General features: G+C 42.6%; 1 protein-coding gene across 12 annotated transcripts in view; it reads right to left on the bottom strand.

Moving 5' to 3' along the window:
- Eml6 (EMAP like 6) overlaps positions 1-26481 on the bottom strand; it is a 258414-nt gene that overhangs the window by 14538 nt on the left and 217395 nt on the right. For 3 of the 12 annotated variants that reach the window (XR_012439685.1, XM_074049718.1, XM_074049720.1), the window contains exons 26-32: positions 25639-25840; positions 25411-25537; positions 6895-6973; positions 4361-4490; positions 2872-2970; positions 2233-2253; positions 1730-1903 (exon numbers count right to left, since the gene is read on the bottom strand). Coding sequence is in view for 8 of the 12 variants with exons in the window: in XM_074049718.1 (XP_073905819.1) it covers positions 1730-1903; positions 2233-2253; positions 2872-2970; positions 4361-4490; positions 6895-6973; positions 25411-25537; positions 25639-25840 (832 nt within the window). In the remaining 4 variants the exon portion in view is untranslated. The other 9 variants (XR_012439686.1, XM_074049721.1, XM_074049722.1 and 6 more) reach the window with 9 other exon arrangements.

The raw sequence follows: 26481 nt of genomic DNA, 5'->3' as shown, positions 1-26481 counted from the left end.
GATAATGAAATGCATATAAACCTCCTCAAACACTTGTTATTTATCTGAAAGCAAGGACCTGAAGTGAAGGAAAAACCATACTGGAGAAGTAATTGAGAAGAAAGGCCATATCCAGCCAACTGAGAAGAGGTGGTGGCTGGTGACAGGCTGCCAGATGTTATCACTGACTCAGACCCTTCTATATAGACTGATTCCAATGAAGACATGAAGGGAAAGCTACCAAACAGCAGGTCTCTCTCCTTCCTGGGAGCTTGTTTAAAGGCCTGGCTCCTCTACTCCTCCCTTGGGAGGTCAGAGGGTCCCCAGGTGAGCAAGCATCCGGCCAGGGCAGGGCCAGAGCAGGTATTGCCCAAAAAGACAGGTAGAGGAAATGAGGAGAGGGAACCTGAACTTAAAAAGACAAGACTGTGTGTAGGGGCACAGGATCTTCCCAGGATCTGAGACTAAAGTCAGTAGTGTAGAAGAAAGGTTTCCCGAAGCCAGTGATGCCCCCTGTAAGAGAGAGCCTTATAAACAGAGCTTTCTAACAGTAGGTGAGCTCCTCATGAAATGATGGGGTCCACAGCCTTGAAAGTATGCAAGCACAGGATAGAGAGAAGCACATCGCAGGGCATTAGAGGGAATTTTTCTAAGTGGATCCTGGCTGAAGGGAAGACATCTCTAGTTCTTCCAACTCTGAGATGCTGTGAAGCTGTGTGGTAAGATGCTCAAGCTCTAATTACTTGGCCACACAGGAGTGAATCTGCATCACAAAGAGATGGATTATGGGACCATTTGGACACAATGTACTGGCAAACAAGAAAATAAGAAATACTGCTAGTCTAAGCCACCTCCCGATGAAGTGTAAGAGTAAGTCTGATTCCTAACATCTGCCAGCCTGTCTTCACTAGCAACTCAGGAAGGATCGGAACTTTCTTCTTAATGTGCCCATCTCTTCAGCCCCTCTCCCCACCCCCTCCATGGGAAAATGAGATAATGGGCCTCTCAAGTCCTGGATTGGAGAAGTGCTACCTCTCTGCTTGCCTGCTCAGCATGTCCCAGATACCAGCTGCAGACAGACCTCATTAATGTCCTCACTAATTGGATCTGCTTTTGCTAAACCAGCACCTGACCTGAGGATACACTCAGAAAATTGCATATCTTTACTCGTAAGATGACTATAAATTTAGTAGCAGCTGGTGTGCATGTGTGTGTGTGTGCGTGTGTGTGGGTTTGTTGGGGGAGGATAAGAAATCCATTAAATATAAGCCTTGATAAGATAAATGCCCATCTCAAAAAAGGTAAAACATAAAATATGTTAAAATTAAAATTTGCTTCTAAGACTGGTTATAGTCATCCCATTTCCTATAACAAGGTGAAAGGACTGGAGCAGAATCCAGAAACCACCAGCAAGAACACTGAGGACAAGGAAGTTTGGATAGGAAGGTGGTGAAGACAAATGGGACGATGGTGCCTCTGTCTGAGGAGGAAGGCCTCCAACATGGGCACTTCCCTCAAGTACCCAAAGACCGTTCCCTAACTAGCCCACAGATCGGGTCTGCATGGGCCTGGCTGAGGGCCCAGGATGCCTTGGCATCTGAGGTGCAGCTTTTCAAGGATCCCAAGAGCTCTGGCTACTGCTGGCATAGCAGCAGAGCCCATGGTAGGCACTGAAGTGAGGGAGATCTGGGTTCTAGCCCAGCCCATACCACAGACCTCTCCTGGAGGGACACAAAGCCCAGTTCATTACCTTCCTGCCATCGCCAGACGGTGATGGTATGCTCGGGGTCCACTCCTACTGACACCAGGAGCTTTCCAGTTGCACTGAAGTTCACATAATTCACCCCCTTGGAGTGGAAGCACCGCAGCATGGAGAGGGTGTGTTTAGTCATGGCGTCCCAAATGTGGATTGAAGGTGTTGTTCCTAGTGTGGGAGGCATGACAGAGAATGGTGGATTGAGGCAGTGCTTGTGATTTTCAAGCCCTTCCTTGGGCAGGTGTTGAGGGGCATTATAGTTACAGGACATGAGACTTCTAAACCTAACCTGGCCAGAAAAAGACTGAGAAACTCACTGCTGAAGGCCTGTGGACCTTTATGTCTAAAACGGACACTTGTGGAGGGTTTTGTACAAAGGAGATGGGTGAGTTCAGTGATTTGTATCAGCAGTTTAGCCAGATACAATCAGCAAACATGGTATAATGACATGATTTTTCTGTGCAGATTCAAACTACTCACGGATGAAACAGTCTTACCTGGGGTTTCAGTGCTATCACCTGCGTTGGGTGGGCAATGGCAATGAAGAAGCAGCAAGGGAAAACAATAGCTAAGTTCAGTCATGTGTCTAGGAGGAAAGCACTCAACACCAGCATCAGAAAGCTCCAAAGTAAAACTAAAAATGGACATGGCTCAATGAAAACAAGCAGGAAGGTACTTGTGTACAGACTGCCTCAAAATGACAAAGTAAAAACAAATAAGCAAACACACTTCACAAATGTGAGGCAGTTCACATTTGTCCTTGGCAGTTTCCGAGGGTCCGGAAGAGGCAGGCACACATGCTACAATTTACTCTCCCCAAGCAAAACTGCCAGGCTTCAAGACATGGGGCTGTTTGACACAAGGGTCTGAAAAATTGTTCTCACAAGTCCATGGGGATGAGGACCATCCACTGGTTTGCACTATCAGGCTCCGTTTCTGCCTTTATGGTCCCTCAGAACAACCAATCCCTGGGTGTGTCAACTTTGGTGACGCAGATACATTTACAGCTCAAGAAATCAAGAGTGACATCAATAAGCAGGGGTGAACATCAGAGACCCATACTCTCTCCCAGTAATTGCTAACAAGTCAGTGACCCTGCTCAGCTGGGAGAGCTCAGCTGATGCAAGCTCCCCTACCTATCTGGCTGGTGGCCACCACATTTCTGTACTTGGGGTGCTGGTTCACTGTGAGGCACAGGATGTCATCCGTGTGCTCCAGGTAGAAGCTCTGGCTGCCTAGGAGAGAAAGCATGAGAAGGTGAATAGTGGAACTTAAAGACTTCAGGGCAACCCTAAAGCTTCCCATGGAACTGGAAATTCCTTGTAAAAATAGTAGCTGAAAGCCCCCAAATTCTCACTTTCAGAATTGTCCTTGGGGAGGTGGGATTTTTTTTTTTAATGTTTAAACTTAAAATTTTTAAAATTCACATATTGTGTTCTAGATCTGGGAGAAGAGGAATTGGTGTCCCTTTCCTAATACTCCCAAGCTGTGCCCCAGTCTTTCCTGCTGCCCTGTATGGGTCCAGTGCACAGTCCAAGTGCAGAGGCTTCCCGAGTGAAGATGACAAACTCTAGGTTTCTAGGTACAGGGTGGCTTCTCAGTGTCTGCTTCTGGGCAGGGCAGGGCAAGGCCTGGAGATAATGCTCTAGTCAGCAAAATGGTGCCCCTTTCTCATCATAAAGGGGAGTCTATGGAATGAGAAATTCCTAGTGAATCGCTTTTACTTACCAAGTACCAATCCATTTGGCTGCCTGGGTGGCACAGGGCAAGGCCTTACTCCCCAAATCCTAACTTGACATACATCATAGGAAATGGAAGAAAGGGCAAAAAACACTTTATCTATTTCAGTAAATAGGTTTGTTGACTTCCTAAGTGGCCACTGTAAACCCACTCCATGCCCAAGAACACAGAAATGAATGGAGGTTTTGATATGTAAGGAAATAGCACATTGCTACTAAACTGATAATTGAGAAAATGAATAGAAAATTTCAAGGCCTTCCTTCTCAGAAGAGATACAATCAGTGTGTGCCCAAAGATACTACTGCCTAGATCTACACCTGAACAACTACACAGAACTCAGATTGAATATGAACATTTGAAAGAAGTTTTCTAAATAGGACAAAATGCTAACATTTTAATCTAGTGGTAAGAATATAGATGTGTATTAAATGAACTTCTGACTGCTTCTTGTTGTTTGAAATGTATCTTTTTAAATTATTTAAGTGGAGTCATCACATGGTTGAACAACACCTTGGCTATTTTTGTTTATTAACATTCTCATTGTAAATATGGCTCAAGAGTCAAAACAAACAAAACTTGATCTGAGCTTCTAAAAAATTGCTCACTGTTAAAAGCTAATGAGAAGGCTTGCCCATGCTTTGCTCTCAGTTTCAGCCTCTATGGAATTGCTCTGCTCTTCTCTCCACACCTCTCACCTTAGAGGAGCTGAAGTGAACATGGACAGCTCCCTCTAGGGCCTCCACCAAGCTCAAGTTGGGCTCAGGCCAGAAAGGAAGAGCGCTTTGACTCCTAGAACTGCATCTGAGCTCTAAAGGGAAGGAAATGGGTAAGCTCTGGGCAAATCTGCAGGAGGGCGACCGTGGAGACCTGTATTGGGAAGGCTACCTGTGGAGAGGTTTTGGACGACACCGGCCGCTGCAGTATGGAAGATGATGTCTGCACCGTCATTAAGGTAATGCAGGTTGTTTCGACAGTCGAATCCTCTATAGCCAAACACGTGGTCAAGTGCCAGCTCCTACAGTGACACACAGAGAAGAGCCACCCTCAGAGGAAATAAGAGCACTGGAACAAACGCACACTGTGTGAGCAGCTACGTATGTCACAGGAACTGTGGCTGGGGAGGCAGCTGCCGCACACTGAAGGCATTCTGCTCTTGACTAGCTAAGGAAAAATGCGGCCTTTTCTTTAGTTAGGGGTAGCAGGCAACCACATAGAATTAGAGCAACTTTCCTAAATAAGCCAGATTTGCTTCCTGGTTCCTTAGCTCTGATGCCCTAGAAGCTTCACGTGTGGGTGTTGGCATATGATCCTTAGGTCAGCTGAACGGTGGCTCAGTGATTTGCTCTGACAAAACAGGGGCAGGCAGAGCAGAATATTGAGCAAATGCCATACTCATTCTGCTGGTGGGTACTTTTGCCCTACAAAGCTTCTCACATTTGCATTTCTTCTCTGGCAACTAGGTACTGAATTTGTAATCTTTCTCTTCTTCCGATCTTGCCCTGACAAAGAGCAGGGGCTGATTCGTATCAGTTCCTGACTCCATTCAACATACATGTATTGGGAGGCTCTTCCACACCTGGCCCTGTGCTGGTTGGTGGGATACAATATTAGCAGGATACGGGTCCCTTTTCTTTAGTCTCCTTGATTCTTACAATCTCCACAGCCTGCCAACTGCAAACATCACAGTTCTGAAATACCATGGCTCCTCTTTATTCAAAATCATTGACTGTCCTTCACTGACTGGGATAAAGCCCAAACTCCTCAGATTGGCATGGTGAGCCCCTACTCACACCTCTGATTATGTCCAATGCCCCTTGGGCAACCTGACTTATCTAGTTAGTCCATATAACATAACCTTTCCTAGCTTTCTGATTTTGCTTCTTAAAATATCTCATCTGGAAAGCCCTTATTCTCGTTTTACCCTAGTGAGTCTCTACTCCTCAGACTCCTCCAAGGTGTTTCCCCGAAACTGTTAATATGTGACTCAGTTCCTAGACACACTGGACAACTGACACACACTGGCCAATACGAGTCTCCCAGGAATTTAGAACCGGGAATGCTGGTGGGCTCATCTGTCTAATTGGCTGAGGGGATGTGTACTCAGGTGCTGGGAGGCACTTATAGTGTGGCATGGGTGGGCACAGTATTTCAAGAAATCTTCAGGAAAAAAAAGGATGTATTAGATGAACACAAGACAGGAAGAAGAGAGGTGCGATCTTGCCTTGATGGCTCCTGGATCCCATCTTTCCTGAAGCTTAGCTGCATTTCCTGGCCTGTGCTGTGCCCCATGATAAATCCTCTCACAGTAAATTTTCCTTTTCCAATAAAAAAATCAAAGATAGATTTTTTCTGGCTTCAGTAAGTTTACAGTATAGTAAAGAAGACAGGAACAGGAAGGAGGCCGTAGAGTGTGTGAGCAGGGCTGTGGAAGAGGGAGTATGGGCAGGGTCGGAGGATTAAGGAACAAGATCACCGAGAGAAGATATTGGAGAAGGGCTGGGAAGGACGGAGGTGTGGGGAGCAGAGGGACCTTTTAAACACCAGGAATTAAAACACAGGACTTCAAAGTCCATGGCAAATTCAGAGAATATTAAATGGTGAGTTTGGAGCTGGAGATTTGGGTTGTAGTGAATTATAGGCAATGAGCTTGGAAGGTGGCTCTGGGTAAGGTTCTGAAATCATGAACTTGAATCTCATTGGTAATATGGGAACCTCCTGGGTTTCAAAGAAAAGTGAGCTCTGGCGGAGGGGAGAGTGGTCTCTCTGTGAAAACAGCAGGTTCACTGGAGTTGGTCCTCATGTCTCAAGGACCGAGTCCTGATCCTTCCCCACTCACTGCACTGGTAACTACAGACACAAGACCCAACTTTCCCTTAATTTCCCTGCACCACTGTGTCCTCATTGCAAATGAGAACAAGAATAGACCCACCTCATATGTGAGAGGACTTATGAGATGCTTCACAACAGGTGAGCTATGTGCAGAGTGGCATGTGGAAGTGCCCATGTGACATTAGAGACAGTAAGTGCCCCTTCTATCCTCCTTCTCTCTCTCTCTCTCTATCTCTCCTCCCTTTTTCCTTCTCCTCTCTGTCCCTCTTCCCCTACCTTCTTGTCCATGAAAGGGATGTTGAGGACCTGAGTGGAAAGAGGTATAGGGAACCAGGTTTGAAGGACATGGGACACTTTAGAATTAGTACTGATAGGGTTGGTGGCAGGGCCAGGGGAAGAGGAATGTGTCCCAGTGGATGTAATTCTGGTCCTGGGGATGGGGACATAACATCATGTAGAAGGGAAAGGGGACAAGAGAGTCAATGGATCCACTTGGGCTCCTTTTACAGTGTGGGACAGGTAGACAGAGATGTCTGCCAGATTTTGAACACCAATATCAGATTAGAAGCACAATAGTTCAACCTCCTCACCTCAACCAGTTTCTTTTTTTTGGTGATATTGTTCTTCTGGAGTTTTTCAGGCTGGGGAGCTGCTCGGCTAACAGGTGGTCTAGAACAGAGAAAAGTCAGAGGAAGCACAGCATTGAGTGAAAGGCTACAAGACTGCTTGCCTGGCAGCCAGCTCTTCTGGCCCTCAGAGGACCCTCCACCTGGCATTGTCCTGTCCTGCCCTTCTCCCTCACCTCCTCCTAGAAAAAGCAGCTTCAGGTGATGGAGCCTCGGCTCACAGTGCTAAGTTGGGCTTCCTCACACCTAAGGCTCCTAGGCAGCCTCAGTCCCTCCTCACCCACCAGCATTGCCTGGAAGCCAGGAAGAACTGAGGAGCTAGAGGGACTTGTTTTAAAACTCAGGAGAAGCCTAAGCATGGGAAGGTAGGGACCTCACTTCCTGAGCTCACTGGCCATGTTTCAGGCAGGGATGTGCCAACGTTGTTCAGAATTGGGTAGTCACAGATCAGACTGGTGTGAAATAGAAATAGAGTGACTTACAAGCTAGGCTTTGGAATAGGCCCTGAGGGCTGTGTGCAAAGTGCCAAGGCTGGTCTGGCTACTCAAAAGGGCCAGAAAAAAGCAAAGGGAAGAAAGAACTTGGGCTTCCCACTATGCCCTATATCCCAGGGTTATGGTCAATGTGATGCTGCTATTACCATGTCAAAGGTTGCTTTTCCCTTCTTTTTTGAGACTGGGGCCCTCAAACTCAGTTAAGAGACTGTATAAGGTGGAAACCCTAATGGGCTCCTGTATGATGAGGCTCATTCTTGGTGGCACTGGGTTCCCTAAAATCAGACTTCTCTTAGGTTTAAGAAACCTGGTGGGTGGAGGGAGACCTGCAGCAGCTTCCACTGCATGTTCCAACAATAAGTGATTGTTCTGGGCAACACAAAGAGAAAGGATTACCTTGATCCCCTTGGAAGCAGCAAACAAAGCCAAGTGAGAAACTTAGTACAGTTTAGAGAAGCATTAGCAACCACCTCACTCATGCACAAGCATTTTCCAAGTGAACACATTCCTGCGTGGCACAAACCATGCTTCCCCAGCATGCCAGCAAAGAACTAAAACAGAAATGAAAGAGTGCACCAGTCTACAAATTCAGAAAGCTCATACCCTGGCGTCTCTGGGCAAACTCTGCACTAAGCGCCTACAGAATAGGGAGAAAAAAGGAAGCCTTGTCAATGCTTCCCGCACTCCCTCGCTCTGCTCTTGGGGGCTTTACTCCTGGGGACTCTGCTTATTTTAGAGTGTGCTGGGGAGAAACTTGTCAGAAAAACAATGACGTCCTGCTGGATGTCATGGGGAGCTATGCACAATGGATGCTTTGTTCCCAAATTAAGTTCGATTCATAATTTAGCTTAATAATTCCCAGCGTTTCTCAGTAGGTCAGCTTGTCTGCTGGAACAGCTTGTGGATTTTTTTGTGCCAGAGAGAACAAAGTACCTTTTATTTTCTCAGAAACTTTTCAATCAAAACACGTTATGTAATCAAAGTGATAATTGGTTGGATGGCATTATCATCACTACCGAAGCATGGGGAAGAGAGCACAGAGCACATCTCTGCAAAATGACACCCCCGGCTGACATCATCACCACCAAATTGAGCAAAATCTCGAGGCTGGGGCCTGCCAGTTCTCACAATTAGACACTTCCTGCACATTAATTATCACTTCCCAGGACATCTGCTCTTTCTTCTGTTTTAGTGGGACTTTCAAATGAAATCCATGGGTTTCTTCTTTCACCTAAGAGTGTTTACGTGTATGACAAAAGCAAGCCAGGGGCTGTGATGGGAGTGAGAGTATGCTAGAACTACAGCATGGCTCAGAAGGCACAACTTGAATTCAACACAGGGGTCAGTTCGAGGGTACACACAGGTTGTATAATATACAACATATTATACAGTGTAGAGAGAGTATACATACAAGCACAAACACTGTGTAGCTATATATACATGAGATTGTATATATATACACACAAAAGGCAATCCAATGCTTTTTTTTCACCTTGATTTTCAGTACAAAAAAACTGAAAAGTAAAGCAATCTCAGAATGTTTCTTTCTTATTTCACAAGCATATGTTTATAGCTGTGTTGCTTCAAAACTGAAGATGAGAGGAGCAAGGGGAGGAAACCTGCATTGTGGCAAATTCAGCAGATTTTAAGTATTGACCCTTCACGCTTGTGGATTCTGCATGACCACTCAGTACTAGATATTCACCCAGCACCTATGCTTTTCCAGAGTGCTGTGGATACTTACTTGACAATTCCCTGCCTCCAAAGGAAAGCAAGTTAAAACACAATAGAAGTATTAAAGGCTTCTTTCCAAGCATCTGAAAACAGTGTTCGTAACATCAGACGTAGGAGGAGCTGCCAAAAATTTCAAACACAGCTAAACACAGGAGGTTTAGCATTTTTCAGCAGATCTAAATCCTTCCAGATTTAGATATCATTGGAAATGTGAGTCTGAAAAGCTCTGCTGTGGTGGAACAGAGCAGAGGGTGCGAGGGCACTCACTCACTTTTCAGTCCAATAAACTCTTTAGAGTTGGTTGTTCCTGTTAGGCCCAGGATGGTAGAGCTAGGAAGAGAGTGAGAGCTACTGGGAGTTGCAAGTGACAACAAGGTTAAGAGCTGGGAAGATGCAGGGCCTGCAGGGTGGGAGGCACAGAGACACAAGGAAATGGGACATTCAAGAGACTCAGGGAAACAAGGAGGGAAGAGAGCTTCCATTGGATAAGAAATTTAATAAGGGATCCTGGTGAGACAGCAAACAAATGCTGAGAGAGGGTGCTGGACAGGACTGAGCCCAGAGAGAGCAGGAAAGAAGCTCTGCAAGCAGACGGTGAAGGCGGCCTGTGAAATGGAGTTGAAGAATGAGGCAATCTTGCTCTTAGGCCCAGTACTGACGCAGGGCACAGATTTGAAGATCCACCCATGTCTATGGGAAGAGCCACTACCTCGTGGCATATTCTGTGGGCAGTGCAGGGCCATGGGAAGACCAATCCCAGCTGCAATCCCACTGTCCTGAAGCCAGGCTATTGAAGAGAAAGCTGAGACTTGCTCATGTGTGCGGTGTTACCCTGACACTTGTCACCCCAGCAAGGCCACTAAGGGTAGCGAATGCTCTACTATTCTCTCCCACTTCCTTATCCCCTCCCCAAGGCACTGGACTGGTAGAACAAAGCAAGAAGCAGAGCACACAGTGACCCAAGATGGACAGGAGTCCTGAGAGTCCTGAGCCAAAGTTCTCAAGAAAGCTGTGATAACATGCAACCCAGGATGAGCCACAGTGAAAGCCAATGGGAAGCAAGGCTGGAGAGCCTATGAGAAACAAAGGGGTGTGGGAATGGGGAAACTCAGATTCGGTTAGACACAAAATCAAGTATGAAATTGTTTTTACTTAGATGATGGTTCAATATTCAAAGTATTCCTAGAGAAACTATAACTTTGTTCTGATACTAAAATGTGTCATAAAATGCTCCAAGAGTTTTCAAAATGTCTTGGGAAATCCAGATAACCTTAGATCCTGCTGTTAGGTGGGAAAACAGAATTGTTCTCCCAGAAAATCATCCTGTGGATGGGCTTCTGGGATTCAATGAACTCATCTGACACTACAAAATTGTGTTTGCACCTGTGTAGGAAAGGAAGCATGTTTCAATCAGATTTTCAAAGTGTGTGTATGTGTGTGTAATGTATGTTTGTGTGCGTGTGTGTGTGTGTGTGTGTGTATATATATGTGAGAGAGAGAGAGAGAGGAGAGAGAGAGAGAGAGACAAAGACATGGATTAGGATCATCTGTTGGTCTAGGGTAAGTCCAGATTCAGGGAAAGTCTCCATGTGTATTCATATGTCTTTTAGAACCATCTGCATATCCTCTCAGTGGTAAAGAGGAGGTAATGGAGTCAGACAGGAGAATCATGGAATGGCCTGAAAAAGTCTGGCATCTTGAAAATACTTTCTACTGAAGCCTATGAAAAAGACTTTTGTTTTTTTTGAAGGGTATATAAAAACTGGAGACATAGCTCAAGTTCAAGTGCTGCCAAGCAATGATGAAAGACTTGAGTCATAGAGAATGGAGTGGAAGAACTAAGTAAAGCTGGACAGATTATTAAAGAGGCCACTGCAAAAATCCAAGGGAGGAACAATGGAGAACTTTAGTAGAACGATGGTTGAGGCAAAGGAAGCAGGCAAATTCTGGTGAAACAGGCTTCCCCTCACTTTGTAATTAACTGGTTTGTAGGGCATGAAGAAGGAAAAATAGTGGAAAACCAGTTTTCTGGCCCAGGCATCTGGGTAGGTGATGGTACCACGAGAAGAAAGTTTCCAAGGGAAGATGATGACTTCAGTATTGGCACATCAAGCTTTGGACATCTGCAAAGATGCCTATACCAGCTGGAAGTTTAGCTGAGAGGTGGGAGGCATAGATATGACTTTGCCTCAGCATCCATCAAACATGTAAGTTGGATCAGGAGAAAGTACAGGGTAAAAAGAGAAACCAGACAAAGGTGAAGTCCTAAAAACCAAAGGAGGCTCAGAAGAGAGAAAGAAGTGGGAGGAACAAGCAAGGTTGTTTCAAAACAGTGAAAGAGAGCAGAATGTCTGTAACTGCCCTGTCCAATATGGTAGCTATTGCCATATGTGACTACTGAGCACTTGAATTGTGGCTATTCAAAATTCAAATGTGCTCTAACTATAAAATATACACCAGATTTTTGAAGACCTAGTAAAAATAATGTTTTTGGGTTTTTGTGAGCCAGCATCTCCTTATGTAGCCTTGACTGGCCTTGAATTCACAATCTTCCTGCCTCAATCTCTAGAATGTTGAGATTATAGGCAGATGCCACCTACTGGGCTATAAAACTAGGTTTATAAAGAATAAAAATAACCCATTTTTACACTGATTACAGTTTGAGATAATATTTTTAATATATTGGGTAAAGTTAAATATATTATTAAAATTAATTCTATCATCTCTTAACTTTTTTAATGTGGCTTCTAGAAAAATCACACATGTGGCTGTCATGTCTCTATTGCATAAAGCTACCCTAGAAGAAACAAAGTCTTTCTCTGAGCAAGACAAAGAGGAGAGTTGACATTAGGGAATCAGAAAGTCCCACATCAGCAGAATGGCAGGGACTAAAAACAGATGGAAGGGGACAGAAGGTGAAAGACTTCATGAAGCCTAGATGAGAAGGGAAAAATGGAGGGGAGAGAAGGGAGAAATATATATGTAAGTGTACAAAATCCAAATGATTTGCTTTTTTCTGAAGGGTGTTGGGTAGAGATGGAAAAGACTGGAATGTGTTTCTTGGCTAAGAAAATGGTTCCAGCCATGCAGGAATGGCAAAGGAGATACAAAGAGAAGACATGATGAGAGGCATGGATGGACAGGGGGCCAGTGTCCAACCACCAGCTGAGGGTTCAATCTTGAGTAAGAGGAGAATTCACCTCCTCTGAGAAGAGAAGAAAAGGGGTGAATGGTTTATGTAGGTGGAGGATAGGATGCAAGAAAAAGGAGAAGAAACATCAGGATGGCTTGATGATGGCTTCTGTTTTCATGGCTTCTGTTGAGGAGGAGGCAAAAATCTGCTGACAGTTGGGAGAGTGGCAGAAGAAGCCCACCAAAGAGAGGAATAAAAATGACCCAGTAGTGTAGAGGACCTGCATGCAGCTGGCAATGTGGCAGTGGAGCAATCTGCACAGGTGAGCAATTTCCTAATCAGAAAAGTAGAGAGGGAGGTTGTTGGAAAATACAGGAGGAAAGGACCAAGAGGCCAGGGAGAGTGGTGTTTTAGGTAAGCAAAAAAGGCAGCCAAGAGAGGGCTGATAAAATGGGGGAAAAAAATGGAGATGTCTAGGCACTGGCTGTCTTCATGGGGACAAAGATCAAGTGTCCTGGGAAAGAGAAATATAGAGGTCAGGTAAGTCACTGAGGGAGAGGGTGATACCATTACCATGGCATGGCAGGAGCTGGCGTGGCCAGGTGACCATTAGCCAAACTCCTTAGACAGAGGAAGTTGATAAGTGACAGGAACAAGGTAGTGGGGGGGGGGGTTGTAGAAGATGACAGAGCATGACATAAATCTCAAAGGAGTGGGGTGGAGCAGGTTAAAGAGGATGTCAGTATACTTTAAATACACCCACAAAAACACCCTCCCTCTCCACACTGTCTGGCCCACAGGCTTCATTTCAGGAGACACAAATTGTGCACCCTTCTAATACCTCCTTAGTTACCACATTTTACTCAGTAGAAAGGATAAGCATCCCTGGTAGCATCCATTCCCTCCAAACACAGTCTCTGTGAAATGTCTTCTAAGAAACACCCCCTTTTGATAGAAAAGTACTTACTGATTTTTGATACTTTTTTTAACCTCTAAGCGTGAGTAGGTTTGATTCAACCGATTACACTGTAGGAGTGTGATTTCATAGGTGTACTGATCTTTCAACAAATCATTTACTAGCACTTTACCTCTGAATTTTTATGCCTTGACACATTCTTTGTGGTAAAAACTGAAAAAGCTATTCCATAATGAATGGCAGTTTTAATTTCCAAAGTTATCAAGTAGATAGAAGTCACTGTTTTGCTTCGAACCAACACAGAAAACCAAGGGGTTTGAATAAGGAAAATTATTAATGAAAACAGCATTAAATTTACTTAAAAAATCAGGTTTGGTGGAGTCACCCATCTAAACATAGGTCTTGGAAATGATTAATTTCAGGATTTCAGGGCTTAATAGTTATGGTAATCTCACATCCTTCCACCCACTTTCATAAAAAACAAGAATATTGGTGCATTCTACCTGCTCAGATTAGCTCTGTGTGCAGAATTCTCACAGAGTTAAGGGATGGAGTGAGGAAGAACTTAGCCCAGAGAGAAGGGCTCTAGACAGCAGGGGTGGGCACATGTGCAGTCACTCTCTCACGGTCAGGGCTGAGTTTAGTTTATATGCGACACATAAGCCACTGCAGGTCTCTGTACTAACAGGCTCTTGACAGTCACTCCACCCTCACAAATGGGGTGGAAATGCAGAATGAAAGGTTGCCCCTTGTGTACTGGACCAAGCTTCAGACAGGATTTAGCAGTTTTGAGAGGTCCAAGTAGGGCAAATTGGACAGCAATTGCTTAGCAGGATTGTCAGTTCTTAGCAACTCTAACAATACAAGCTTACAAAGCAGCTGTTGTCCTGGATGACAAAGGGCCTCTTTCAGACCCATGTAGCTGAGAAAAATGCTAGGAGCGTAGGCTGCTTACTTGCCTTTGACATGACCATGGAGGGCAGAACTGCCTGGCTTCATCATGCTCATTCTGCCTGCTTGAAATTCCCACACAGCTACTGATTAAGTAAAACATTCATTCAAAATTGAGGGCAAGTTCTCCCAGAAGATTTCTGTCTCCAAACATAGCATAAAAGGTTAGAAGAAAAACTGTGATTGCCTATATACAGTGCCTTGTTTTAACTCAAGGAAATCTGTCTAAATCTTTCCTATTTTTTAATACTGTCACTTGTGAGCATGATTCCTTGTTTCATTATAAATATGCTGACAAAAAAGCTTTGTGAGTAAAGTAAGTGTGGTGGCTGTGGCCACAAGAAGGTTCTTTGCAGTTCCTTTTGCTTGGAGTCCAATAGGTTTAAAGCAAACAAATATTTCAATTCCTAATGGACAGAAGGTATGACGCTAAAAATAAAATCACTTAACCAAGAGCATCTATGACCAATTTGGATCAGCTTCTGCATGGGCTACACAAAGACCACCACAGGTGCTAAGAAAATGAAGGTAAAAGTGGTTGCTGGTAAGAAATGAGCTTGCATGCTGCAAGCAGATTCATTGATTTAAAATTCATTGATTTAAGAAAAGCAGGCTAACTAAAGTCTTCCATTTGCCTACTCATTCAAGAAATATTTATTTGCTATATCCTATGTGCAAGGCATTGTGTTGGGCACATGGTGGTTCTATGACAGACCTGGCAACAATCCTCAGGGAGGTGAAAATCCTACAGTTGAAGTCTGTAATCTTGTGGAACTTTAAATATCATGATAGCATGGACCCATTTATTAAGAAACTCACAGGCTAGATGCATGGCTTAAGAGGGTCTGCCTCATAAGCATGAAGCTTAAGCACCTCAAAAATATTTTCCAGTAATTAAAGAAGACTGTTAATTTGAGGCTGAAACAAAAAAATCAGAACAAAGAAAAATCCCATAACATTATTTATAAACCCAGTGTGCACAGTTTTCTTGATAGGAGTTACTTTTAGTTTAGGTACATAAATCCACTTGAATCAATTCAGAAAGGATATGAGACAGAAGATAAATTTATGGCAATATTCACTTAGCCATAGGCACAGTTTAAGAAAATGTCTGGAAAACCTTAATGCCAGAATGGAATTTTGAGGTCATTTGGAGCTAGCACCTGTCCCTTCACAGATGGAGGCACTACTACTTTTAAAAAGCTCAAAATCTGATTCTCATTTTGGTTTGGTAAAAGTTCCTTGTTTCTCAAGGATCATATACCACAGAGTTTGTACCAGGACTAAAGAATACTTACAGTTCTCTTCTTTGTAATTCCTACTAAGAGTAATTCTGATACTGCCATCACAGTCTCCTTGCTCTGACAGGTGACATGGATGGAGAGTGAGCTATCTCTGTGGCAGAAGGCAGTCTGTGACATGACAACTATTCCTTTCCCCAGGCTCCACAATGGAGGACTGGGAGAGGGACTCCATTTAGGGTGATCCCTGGTTCGAAGTCTTGGGTACACAAACCCCATTAAACCAAGATGACTATCTCCTGTATGAAAGATGTTAGCCCTGTTCTTACAGAGGAGTGGAGAAAGAAAGGGGAAGGTGAGAACTGGCAGATCCCAGACAGGGGCAGTGCACAGAGTAGGGAGAGCAAGGATTGTCCTGCAGGATCCTGATTTGACCACAGAGTCACAGTCAGGGGTTAGTGAAAGAAGATGAGATGCTTATAGCTGGGATTGGCCAAATGTGGGTAAGATGGCAAGGGACCACTGGTGCCTGGAAATGAGTCCTAACCACAGGGATCATTGTAGGCACTACTCATACACACATGGAAAGAAGCTTAGAGCACATGTGACTGATCCCCTAGATGCTTCCTGGACACCCACTGTCACACATTCCCTGCCACACAAAGGCAGACTCCTGAACTGGAGTCTGGATGTAAGGGCACTGCCACTCCTGGCCACTGTTTGGAATTGTCCAGTGGTAGAACCCAGATGGAAACCACACTTGAGGGCTGGAAGGATGGCCAGGGGTGCCAACTGCTTAAAGGCAGAAGTTTCCATGCTGAATTTTGAATTTTAAAGACAAGGTATCAACAAGATCTTAGACTTTGATATCTAATCCAAATGTACCTGTGACTGGAAAACAACCTATACCCTGGTAAACTGAAAAGAAGTTCACTCATTTGTTCCTTTTTCTCATTGAAATTTTTCATTTAGTATTTACTGACTGCCACCATGTTCTCGATTTTAGGGATAAAGCAGTATATAAAACAAAAATTTTGCCTTTAAAGAGTTCTGAGAGATCAGAAAAGGTATAGCCATCCCACTGGGCAGGACAGAACCTCAGACAGCCTGAGGCCTGGGCTTGCTGAGACATTATTCTGTTGAAGTCAAACTTAATTCCTCTGACCTCATGGCTAAAGTGTGTTAGAACTGCTTTTAGTGTTTATCCCTCCTGAGCTGGTAGGCTTGTCATTAGATTCTCTTAAATATTTGTGTGTTTTGGAGGAGTTATAAAGGTAGAAAAGTACAGAATAAAATCTCAGGAAAATAGTAAAGAAAGACTTTTTGAGGAAATGCTGAAGCTCCTGCTTTATGTAACCATGTCTGCAGCTTTCCATGCATTCAAAAATTAAAGAAAAATTGTAATCTCTAGCTTTTGTATTGCTGCCTTTCCATCATTTACATCACTGTCCTATTCAGAGGACTAAGCAGATAGGTGTCAGAAGTGGAGTTAATGCACAGGACATCTTCACCCTTTCCTAGAATGCAGCAAGCTATCTTCAAGGTAAACACTGGATTCTTTTGAAGTTTTAGATGTAAGAGGAACTCCAAGGTAAGCTGAGTTTTGCTTTGACTCTCATGCCCAACTTTTCTTTGGAAAACCAAAACTAAGCAATAAGCAAGGGAAATTGAAAGATGCCAAAGGCTTCAAGTTTGGGAGAGATAATAGTACTAAAGATGATATTAAAACTGTCATTAACTGACTTGTACTTTTTAAAATGGTGCAGAGGAAGACTAATTTCAAGTTAAAAATTTTAGCTGTGAGGGTTTCTACTTTAAAATATGTGTACCATTTTCTCCTTTCAAGTAGCTGGACCTTGGAATTCTGCCATTTAGAAAAATAGATGTTAAAGATGATGTTCAGAGAACAGAAATGCTATACTCTTCTGTTTATTATCTTGGGGTTTAGTCTGTTCTTTTTCTAGCTTCTTTTTGTTGTTGGTATTGTTATTTGGAGGTACTTGGGTTTGAACTCAGGTCCTTACAGTTACTAGGCAGGTACCCTACCACTTGAGCCACTTTGCCAGACCCCAAGAGGACAGAAATTTTAAAAATGATTTTCTAATTGTATTAAGGACTCTATCCCTGGAAAAATAATATTTAACTAATACACTAATGATAAAATGTATAAAAATATTGTTTCTTAAAGCTTCCTTTAAGAAAATATAGTTGAATACATGTTACCTAAGTAAAACAGCTGAATAGCTAGACTAAATATATCTGATAAATGGGTAACTAAAATGATATAATAATTTCTATAGTTATTCATAATTAGTAAGACATTAAATTTAAGTGTTAAAAATAACTTTTCTACTTCATTCTTTTAAAGGGATAGATGACCTTTTCAGCCTGAGATAAAGTTGAAGAGGATGGCAGAAAGCCCAAGGCCTTTCTGAGGAAAGAAAAAAAAAATAAGCCTTAGGTCAGTGCAGGATTTTGATTTGTGGCCATAAGTTACGTAGCTTAGGAGGTAAGAACACAAAGAAAGGGGGGTTGTACCTCTTTTTTAGTCAGTGAAAAATTCTTTAAGTAAAATGATGTTGTAAAGATAGTGCAGAATCAGAATGTGAAATTCCCATGTCCTTTTATTCGTTTTTTGGGTAGATAGCCAAAAGCTGCAAAATGCAGTGCTTATTAATGAAGGACCTTGAAAAATGTGCAGACTGCTGACTTGGGTGCACAAAGAAAACAACTCTAATGAGTTCAGGTTAGTGAATACTTATATGCCAATTTCCATCAAAATAGTTCAGTTTGTGTTTATCCTGTATCTTGTGTTTATCCTAAGGTTAGGTTTCTATCTGAATGCAGATTCCAGTTGAATATAGTAAATAAAAATTCCCATTATTACCGTCCTTCATACAGATGGTTAATCTAAGTAGTTAGGAGACACCTGTGTTAAGCAACAGACATTTTAAAATAAATTGCTAACTATGGCTCCACCAAATGCAGCTAGGAGGAGTACTGCCTGGTCAGCTCATGTGAACTCAAGTGAAACACTGGCTCCCACGTATGGAGACACTGTTAGAGCCTATCTATAAATCATGAGAAGAAAGTACTTTTGTGGTGATCACAGTTACCACAGAATGTAAAATTGGGATTGTATAATAATTTGATCCACATAAAAATGTGGATATTGACATAAAAATTTTCTGTAGCTTTTAAGATCAATTATTTTCTTCATGTAAAAATAAAAACCTCTGGGGATGGGCCAAAGACATTCAAATGCTATTTTTAAAGATATTTAGGAATGCCAAAATGAAATATGCATGATTACAATTTCAAAAACTTAAAATCCTCAGTGTACTACTGCCTCTTAGAAGTTGATTCTGTGGTACCCCGGACAGCAGTGCAAAAGCCATGGCTTCCAAAATTGTCATATTTATATTGGGTAAAGGTTTAAATGTCTCTAATGATTCTTGATATGGATTTAGCTATATTTTACTGGCATCCTTAATTGATTTTAAAGAGTTCCTCAGATAGAATATCAGGTAATAAATATTTATATATGTGTGAAGCATGTATGAATGATAGTGATTACTGTTCAACATTAAAATAGCTTGGAAAAGAAAAAAGAGACACAAAACAAAAATAAAATAGCTTGGAGTTCTTTTCAGTGATAACACCAATTTCATCAGAAAAAAGCAAAGGAGAATGAGCTAGCTATTTCTGTGTGACTCTTCATGTTTCCTCCCCAATTTCTTGCTGCGCCCTGAAAGACGACCTCCATGGATGGCATCAATTGGCTCTTCTTGCCCTTCAGCTTCTGACTGGCTTTGCCCATGGGAGTAACTAGTAGACCAGAGGCGGGAGAAGGCAGTTGGGGGCATTGCTCCCACTATGCCTCTTTGCTGGGACTCATGGTGGTTGCCTGCAACCCCCTCCCTCAGGTCTCTGCTCCTGTTAGGTGGCCCCCTTCTACAGCTCGGTGGTAATGGCTTCTGGCTGTGCTAAATCCATGAAGCTTCACCATTCCTTCTGGTTCCTCTTAACTCTGCCCACTCCTTCCTTAATATCCCTTCATTAAGGTCTTCTCAATTATCTTCTTTTCTGAGGACCCTCTTTCCTGGGGCCACAACAGACACAGCTTAGGCCAAATTAAAAACATTTCATTTATTCCTTTCACTATGTACCAATTTTACAAATCTGTCTAAGATACTATAGGTTCCATATTTTTGCATTCTTTGAAGCCAGCTTTAAGGAGTTTGAGCTAAGAAACAAAACCAGAAAAGAAAAAGAACGATTTCTAAGTTTAAGATTTCTATCTCCTACTTACCCTCTCCCCACTATGGGGTAAGTGGTTTTTTCCTTCACGTGTGTCTGCCATGATGTGCTGCCTTGCAACAGGCCCAAAGCAGCAAGGCTGAAACCTCTAAAACTGTGTGCCAAAAGCTTTTCTCTTTGAGTCTGGTGGTCTGACATATTTATTACAGTATTAGACTTAAGATCTTTAAAAAGAAAGTAATTTTTTTTTCTATCTTGGGTCTATAATTACTGAAGCAGCCACTAATAATCCTGGGAAACAAACTACTCAGATGCCATTATTGGGACAGGAAAACCAAATGTGAGTGTAGGACTTCCTGTTAAAAACAAGGACAATTTCAGAAGTATACAGTGGTATTATAAAAAGACATATAGTCAGGCACCAGTGGCTCATGCCTGTAATCCTAACTACTCAAGAGGCAGAGATCAGGAGGATCAAGCTACAAAGGCAGATCCAGGCAAATAGTCAGGGAGACCCTACTTGAAAAAAAACCATCACAAAACAGGTGAGTTGTGGGGAGGCTGGCAGAGCAGCTCAAGTGGTAACAGCATCAGCCTAGGAAGCATAAGGCCCTGAGTTCAAACCCCAGGGCCACCAAAATAAATAAATAAATAGACTATATACCAACCCAAAGGAAAGTTGGCTGAAGACCAGATAATGATAATTTAAACATGAAAACAATAATCATAGAAAACATTCATTGAAATCATTTGGGTCTAAGAATAGTTATATCACGTCATGAAACAAATAATACAAACTCTTTTAAAAAAAAAAGGAGTATTTGCCAAGAGTAATCAATTAAATGGTGCTCAGTTTATCACCAAAAATGAAGGTAGACATAGTTAATTAATGACTTAATTAACTTTTAAAAAATAAAATGACAATTTGTTTAATTGCTATGCCTTCACCTTTAGAATTAAGTAATTATTTGTCTGAGATGTAGAAGACATTTTTCCTCCTAAATTGATACTATGAAATGCCAAATCTTAGACCAAAGAATGAAATGACAAAAATGGAATTTAGACTGACTTGAAGCATGGCCTCTTGGGAGAGGTCTCTGAAAGTTGCTCTAACCCCCCCCAGTCTGGCAGCTGGCATGCACTGGTTACCTGCACAAGGGGAATAGCCGGGCCTGGAACCAGGGTCCTCCAAAAGTCTAGATGGAGTTCACGGAAAGGTGGGAAACTCTCCATTTTCCCATGAGAATGACAAAACACAAGCATCATTTATATCCCAGTGCTCATTTAGGAGAGTTGGGAGGCTGGACCTCTAAGAGAATATTAAATCACCTCCTGTTTTATGTTTTTGCTTCCATATGTGTCTATACTTTTTGTCATTAACACCATCACCACCACCACCAAAACCCTTTCCATCCTGACTGTCAGTGTCTTCTCACATTCATATGACTGTCCAGTAGAACAGAGCATGCATATGGCTGGGGCAGAAATGCTTGACTGTCCTGTCCAGTCAAGGTTAGGATGGACATTGACAATGACCACTACAAATTGTGTCTCATTCTCTCTCCATCCAGGTGGTAGTTAAAAAAATGACACTCATGCTGTCCTCTCTGCACTTGGGTCTACTTGGCAAGTTAAGATGGCTCACACTATGAATAGCCACATGGCTAAGACAACGTCACAGATCCTGGAAACGGCTGGATGCAGTAACTAGATGGAGCTTTGGGACGTTTCTCTTTGGACAGGCAGTAATTGGGAGCATACATAATAAGAAAAGGATGGAGTACAGTGGGCATTTGCTGTTTTGAGTACATCTAGGAAGTACTCATTCTAATTTTGAAAATAGCTCTGCATATTTGGTTCTGGACTAGTTGGGAATTGTCAATCAAAGGCTCTTTTATCCTAGGCCATAGCGACTGGTTCAAAGGTCCTCATGACATTTGTGCAGACATGTGACTCACAGCCAGTTCTTGCCTGCTGGCTTTGACTCACAAAGACGAAGCTCTAGCCATTTTGCTACTTGAAGATTTTCAGTAAATCAAAAGAAACATAACTGAGATATAAAAAGATTACACAATCCCAACAGCAGGAGACACCTGAAGATGCCCTATCCCTGGATTTTTAGGCATCTGAACCGATTTGGCCAATTTGGGTTGGGTGACCTTCCTAACCCTGTAATAAATCAAGAGCAATATGTAAACTAGGGATGACTTTAGTAATGTGGTAAAAAAAGACTTCTTCATTTCATGCAACTCTAGTAATTTAGTACTGAGCAACCATTAGTGATTTTGTCATGTGTGAATTTGGGGGAAGAACCATTTTTACCTAAGTCAGAATATAGAATTTGGGCACATCTTTTGTGGTGTGACAATGGTTAGCATATTGTACCTTAAATTGCTCTAAGCCTCCCCCCATCCTTTTTTCTCTTTTCAAAAAGAGAAACATTTTAAACATCTATTAAATAAGTTTGCAGGTGTTAAAAACACCATGACCTTATGAGAAAAGATGGTAGAGTAGGAGATGAGGTCAAAAGTGGAGAGCAAGGAGCATGTCAGGTTGAGTTGGGCACCTGAGAGGCAAGAAGTTTGGGAAGGTTTCTCTAGACCAGAGTCAGAATCAAGTCAGCTGGGCATGAAGGAAGTAGTGTGGGGAAGTCCCAGTGTCCAGATGAGGTGTGAAAGCACAGATTCTCAAAACTGGAAAAGACTTCAGGATTTCCTCAGCCACATGCCACACACGGCAACTGAGCAGCAGGTTCACCCAAGGTTGGGGACTGGCTGAACAAGCCTAAGTGAAGGAAGCAAGGCATTTGGTGTGCTAGAGCAAAGGTGAAGTGCCCAGTAAGCACTGTAGGGGCGTGCACATTTGGGAGGTATGGCCCAGTGTTCTCGTCAGAGCAATTATAATTTTTTTTCTCAACTTTTTCACTTCTTAAAAGAATGGAATTGAAGATTATGACTTCAGAAGAGTAAGAACTCACAGTGTGTTAGAAATTGCACAGAAAACACCATCTAAAGTCTCATAGCTATTTTTAAATCTAATTAAGAAACACCCATGACTATCTTACACTTTAGGAATTAGGTATTTGGTTGCTTAACGAGTGGTTGATGTATAACATACAGCTGTCTTCCAGGCATTTTCTCAATATGACAGCTGCTGCACTCATCTCATGATTTTAGCTGCTTTTAGAAAGTGGAAATGAGTTTCAGTTAGAGACAGAACAGTGCTAAATGACAACTATGGGCCCTGCATAGTGTGGTTGCTGCAAGTACACATCTCCACCAGTCCTCAAGTGCTGTCTCTCCTAGATCCTATCTAGGAGACAGGAATCTTGGCCCAGAATCTCCAGGAATTATACACCAACAGGACAAAAAGGCAAGTCAAAGAGAGCCCCTGCCTCTTGAATCAGCATAGCCTGAAGTAGTCAAAGGGAGCTCAAGAGCTGTTGGATGACAGTTCTGATCATTCCCCAAGAGGTTGGGTGGGCTCTTCTTGGCTTCATGCTCCTGAAGTGTGAGGAACCCACAGCATTTTTCTGTCTCTGCCCCTCTCTTGTTCTCAGGACGCTGGGGTCCATGGAGCCCACTTTCACCCTATCTGAAGACTGAGGTGTGCTGTGTGACTTATTGTCAAGTTCCACCCACCTGTCCCTTGCTTAGTCCTGTCCCCCACTGTATCACTCTGCTTACTCACAAATTCCCTAAATGTGCCTCCTTGCCTGACACTTTTCTGTCATGGTTCAGAAGCTGCCTATGATCTGAATGCTGAGGTTAAGGCCCCTAAAATTACTGAACAGGTCGGGTAGAGACTGCTTGTCCTTGGTCTCCGTTATGATTTCCTCCATGCTGCTAAGGCATTTTCAGCTCTGCACTGCCTGCCCTGGCTGGTGTGGGTACACAAGCTCTGCTCCCAGCATTCTGTGCAGCTGGCATTGTCTCTGGTTATAGCCCTCTCTGCAAACAGATGCTGTCAAGCCTTTTTAAGTTATCAAGGAAGCTGCTCTCTGCAGAAAAGGCTTCATTACTCCCTTGGACCCTATACTTATCTGAAAATTGTCTTCTTCACTATATATTTTTGTCACTGCATTCTAGGGTGAATTATTTTTAAAAGTGCCATTAAAGAACTGAAATTCCTACTCCTATATCTCATAGTGCCATGAAGTATTTTCTTTTGTTAAAAAAAGAGTCAATTCAGTGCATCCTACTGTAATAACAAGTTTGCAATCTGGCATGGTGAAGAAAATAAGGTAGCTCCAAAATTTTGAATTATAAAATGAAAAATTCTTCCTTAGCTCCTCTATCCCTGCCACCTTGCACTAAATTGGACAGAGTGAATTTTAATACAATTGTGCAGGAAACTATGTGACAAGGAAAGGTTTAATTGTGCATTAATTCCCTAATTTGGGAATTAGGACTTCAGTTAGATGTATTTTAGTGACTGGTCTAAATTTCAGCATGATACACCACTGCATCTTCTAGAATTCAGCCCAAAACAAACTTGGAATAATAGCCATGTCAACTCTTTGGAATTGGGAAGGCTAGATAATTTATTTTGCAAAAAAAATTTAACTTCAGCCAAATATTTTTCAGAGTGGATTAGTTAAGTGGGAAGCCTATTCACATACTTACATGCATTTGGTTGTTTTTTCTTAATTCTTAGAATTAAGTCCTTTAAAATTATTTTTTCTTTGTGGCCAGTTCAAATCATGTCACAAGCAAAATAACTATACTTTACAAACCACTGCAGTAAAATCTGTTTTTTAAATCAAAAGCGAGCTCTGCCCCTTCATTGCAACATCTAATAAAGATAGTAGGGACGATTTAAGGCTTCCTTCACCAGAGGCTGGCTTTGTGCCAGGAGCTCAGCCACCACTTACGAGCTAATCTTAGCCTCTGTCATTGAGCTGAAGCCAGAGGGTAGGAAGTCACATTTTATTTCTTTATAGCTAAGTCCACACCTAATAGTAAGTGGCGATACGTCATATTTATTAACTAGTTATTATTAGGCAGAAAGCCTGATCAAGCACAAGCAACTTGAATCTCATTATCATACATCATGGCACCAGTGTAATTGTTAACATCGGGCCCACCACAAGGTGAGGAGCCTTCAGAGTTCTTCACACATCTTTGAGATCCATCAAATTCTCTTTAGATGTGAGTTTTTATTCAATATTTACCTCCTAACTATGAACATGGTAAATTATGCAATTATGAGCTTTGCCTTTTAGAAATTCTAGAATGTCTGACAATTTATCTTTGTTTTTGGTTTGGCAGTAGTTGTTGTCACTATGCAGCCCACCTGGTCTTGAACTCATGATCCTCCTGCCTCTACCTCCCCAGTGCTGGAATTACAGACACCACTAGAATGGAGGATGATTTCCCACCACTCCACAAATGTTCCCACATGACTTGAGAAGCTTGGTCTCCCTCCTACCTTGTTAATAAGCACAGTCACCTTGAGTCATTGCATTCAGGATAGCATCTGGGCTTCCAGCAGGGAACCCAGTCCAATCAAACTTACCTCTTCAAGTCATACTCCATAACCAACTTCTAGGAAGTGGAACCCACCCTTTGCCACAAAATGAGGTCATTGGACAATTTTTCACAGTGTAAGCCTGTGTATAGGTCCAGACGCTAGGCAGATAATAAAAGACTTGCCTCAGTATCAACTCTTGAAAGCAAAGCAAATGCATTCTGTTTTAAACAAGTTTCTGGTCAGGTATGACAAATGCAACCAACCTGTGCAACACCATACCTTTCTTCCACTGACACTTCCTTCAGCTGCTGGTGTGGTTTGGTGCCTTCCATTTCCCTGATGCTCACGGCATAGATCTTGGTGGTATAGTCAATGGCCTTCTCTCTAGCAACATCGCTGTCATAACCTCAAACAACAGAAAGAGTGAGTTGGTTTCCAGTGGCTAAGGCGGGGACAATGGAGGAAGGCACAGTCAGTGCGAGAGGCATGTGGCTGGTTGTGGCTCACCTCCATCCTCCTCGGCATCTGTATCCGACTCCTCACTGTCTACCAGCTTGCTCTCTTGGGTTCCCACAAACTCCCTGGTCCAAATCATCAAGGCTGTGTCAGCACCACCTACTGTGAGCAGCACAGAGTCGTTGTGTAGCCACCTAACGTTGGTGACATGGGCACTGTGTCCCACATACTTCTTGAATCTTGCATGCTGCCCCTGTAAATAAAGCCAGAAACTAGCAGGGACCCCAGTCAATGGCTCATTATTCTTGTTTCTGTGTGACTTCATCCATGTTATTTTCTAGGGTGGTTTTTTCCTGATGTAATGAAACAGTTCATTTAAAACAGTAATTTCCCTCCATGTCTTCAGAATATATGTTCCATGAGGGCAGGAATGAGGTCTCTTTTTTCTTAAGATTGTACCTGGCTTATAATAGATCTAAATACTTTGGCGGCAATGAATAAAATGTTTCTGAATCTAAGGAAGTATAAAAGGCTCATTTTAATTTTTCTCAACTATCAAATGTGCCTTCTCCACAGGTCTTTAGTGTAAATTCCTGAGTGAGAGTCTGGCCGACATTTGAGATCAAAAACATCTTCCCGTCAGCCCCAATGGTGGCTTTTCTACCACAGCTCCAGCAACAACAGAACAGCAAGGACTTCAAGTAAGGTTTAACGTGAACCCAGCAGCATACTCTGCCGCGCACACTGGAAACAATTTCTAATGCTACAAAGACCTAAAAAATGGGTTTAAAGACAAAATAAGCTCCTTTTCAACAAATATATCTAAAGAAAAGAAACTCAGTTTATGAGTAATTATTGGAAGCTTTTGGAGTGGGGTGCCCAGACCATACCATC

Source organism: Castor canadensis, chromosome 12, assembly GCF_047511655.1.
Source record: "Castor canadensis chromosome 12, mCasCan1.hap1v2, whole genome shotgun sequence".
Lineage (NCBI taxonomy): Eukaryota > Metazoa > Chordata > Mammalia > Rodentia > Castoridae > Castor > Castor canadensis.
The sequence above is the reverse complement of the archived record's forward strand: the minus strand, read 5'-3'. Positions and strand labels throughout refer to the sequence as shown.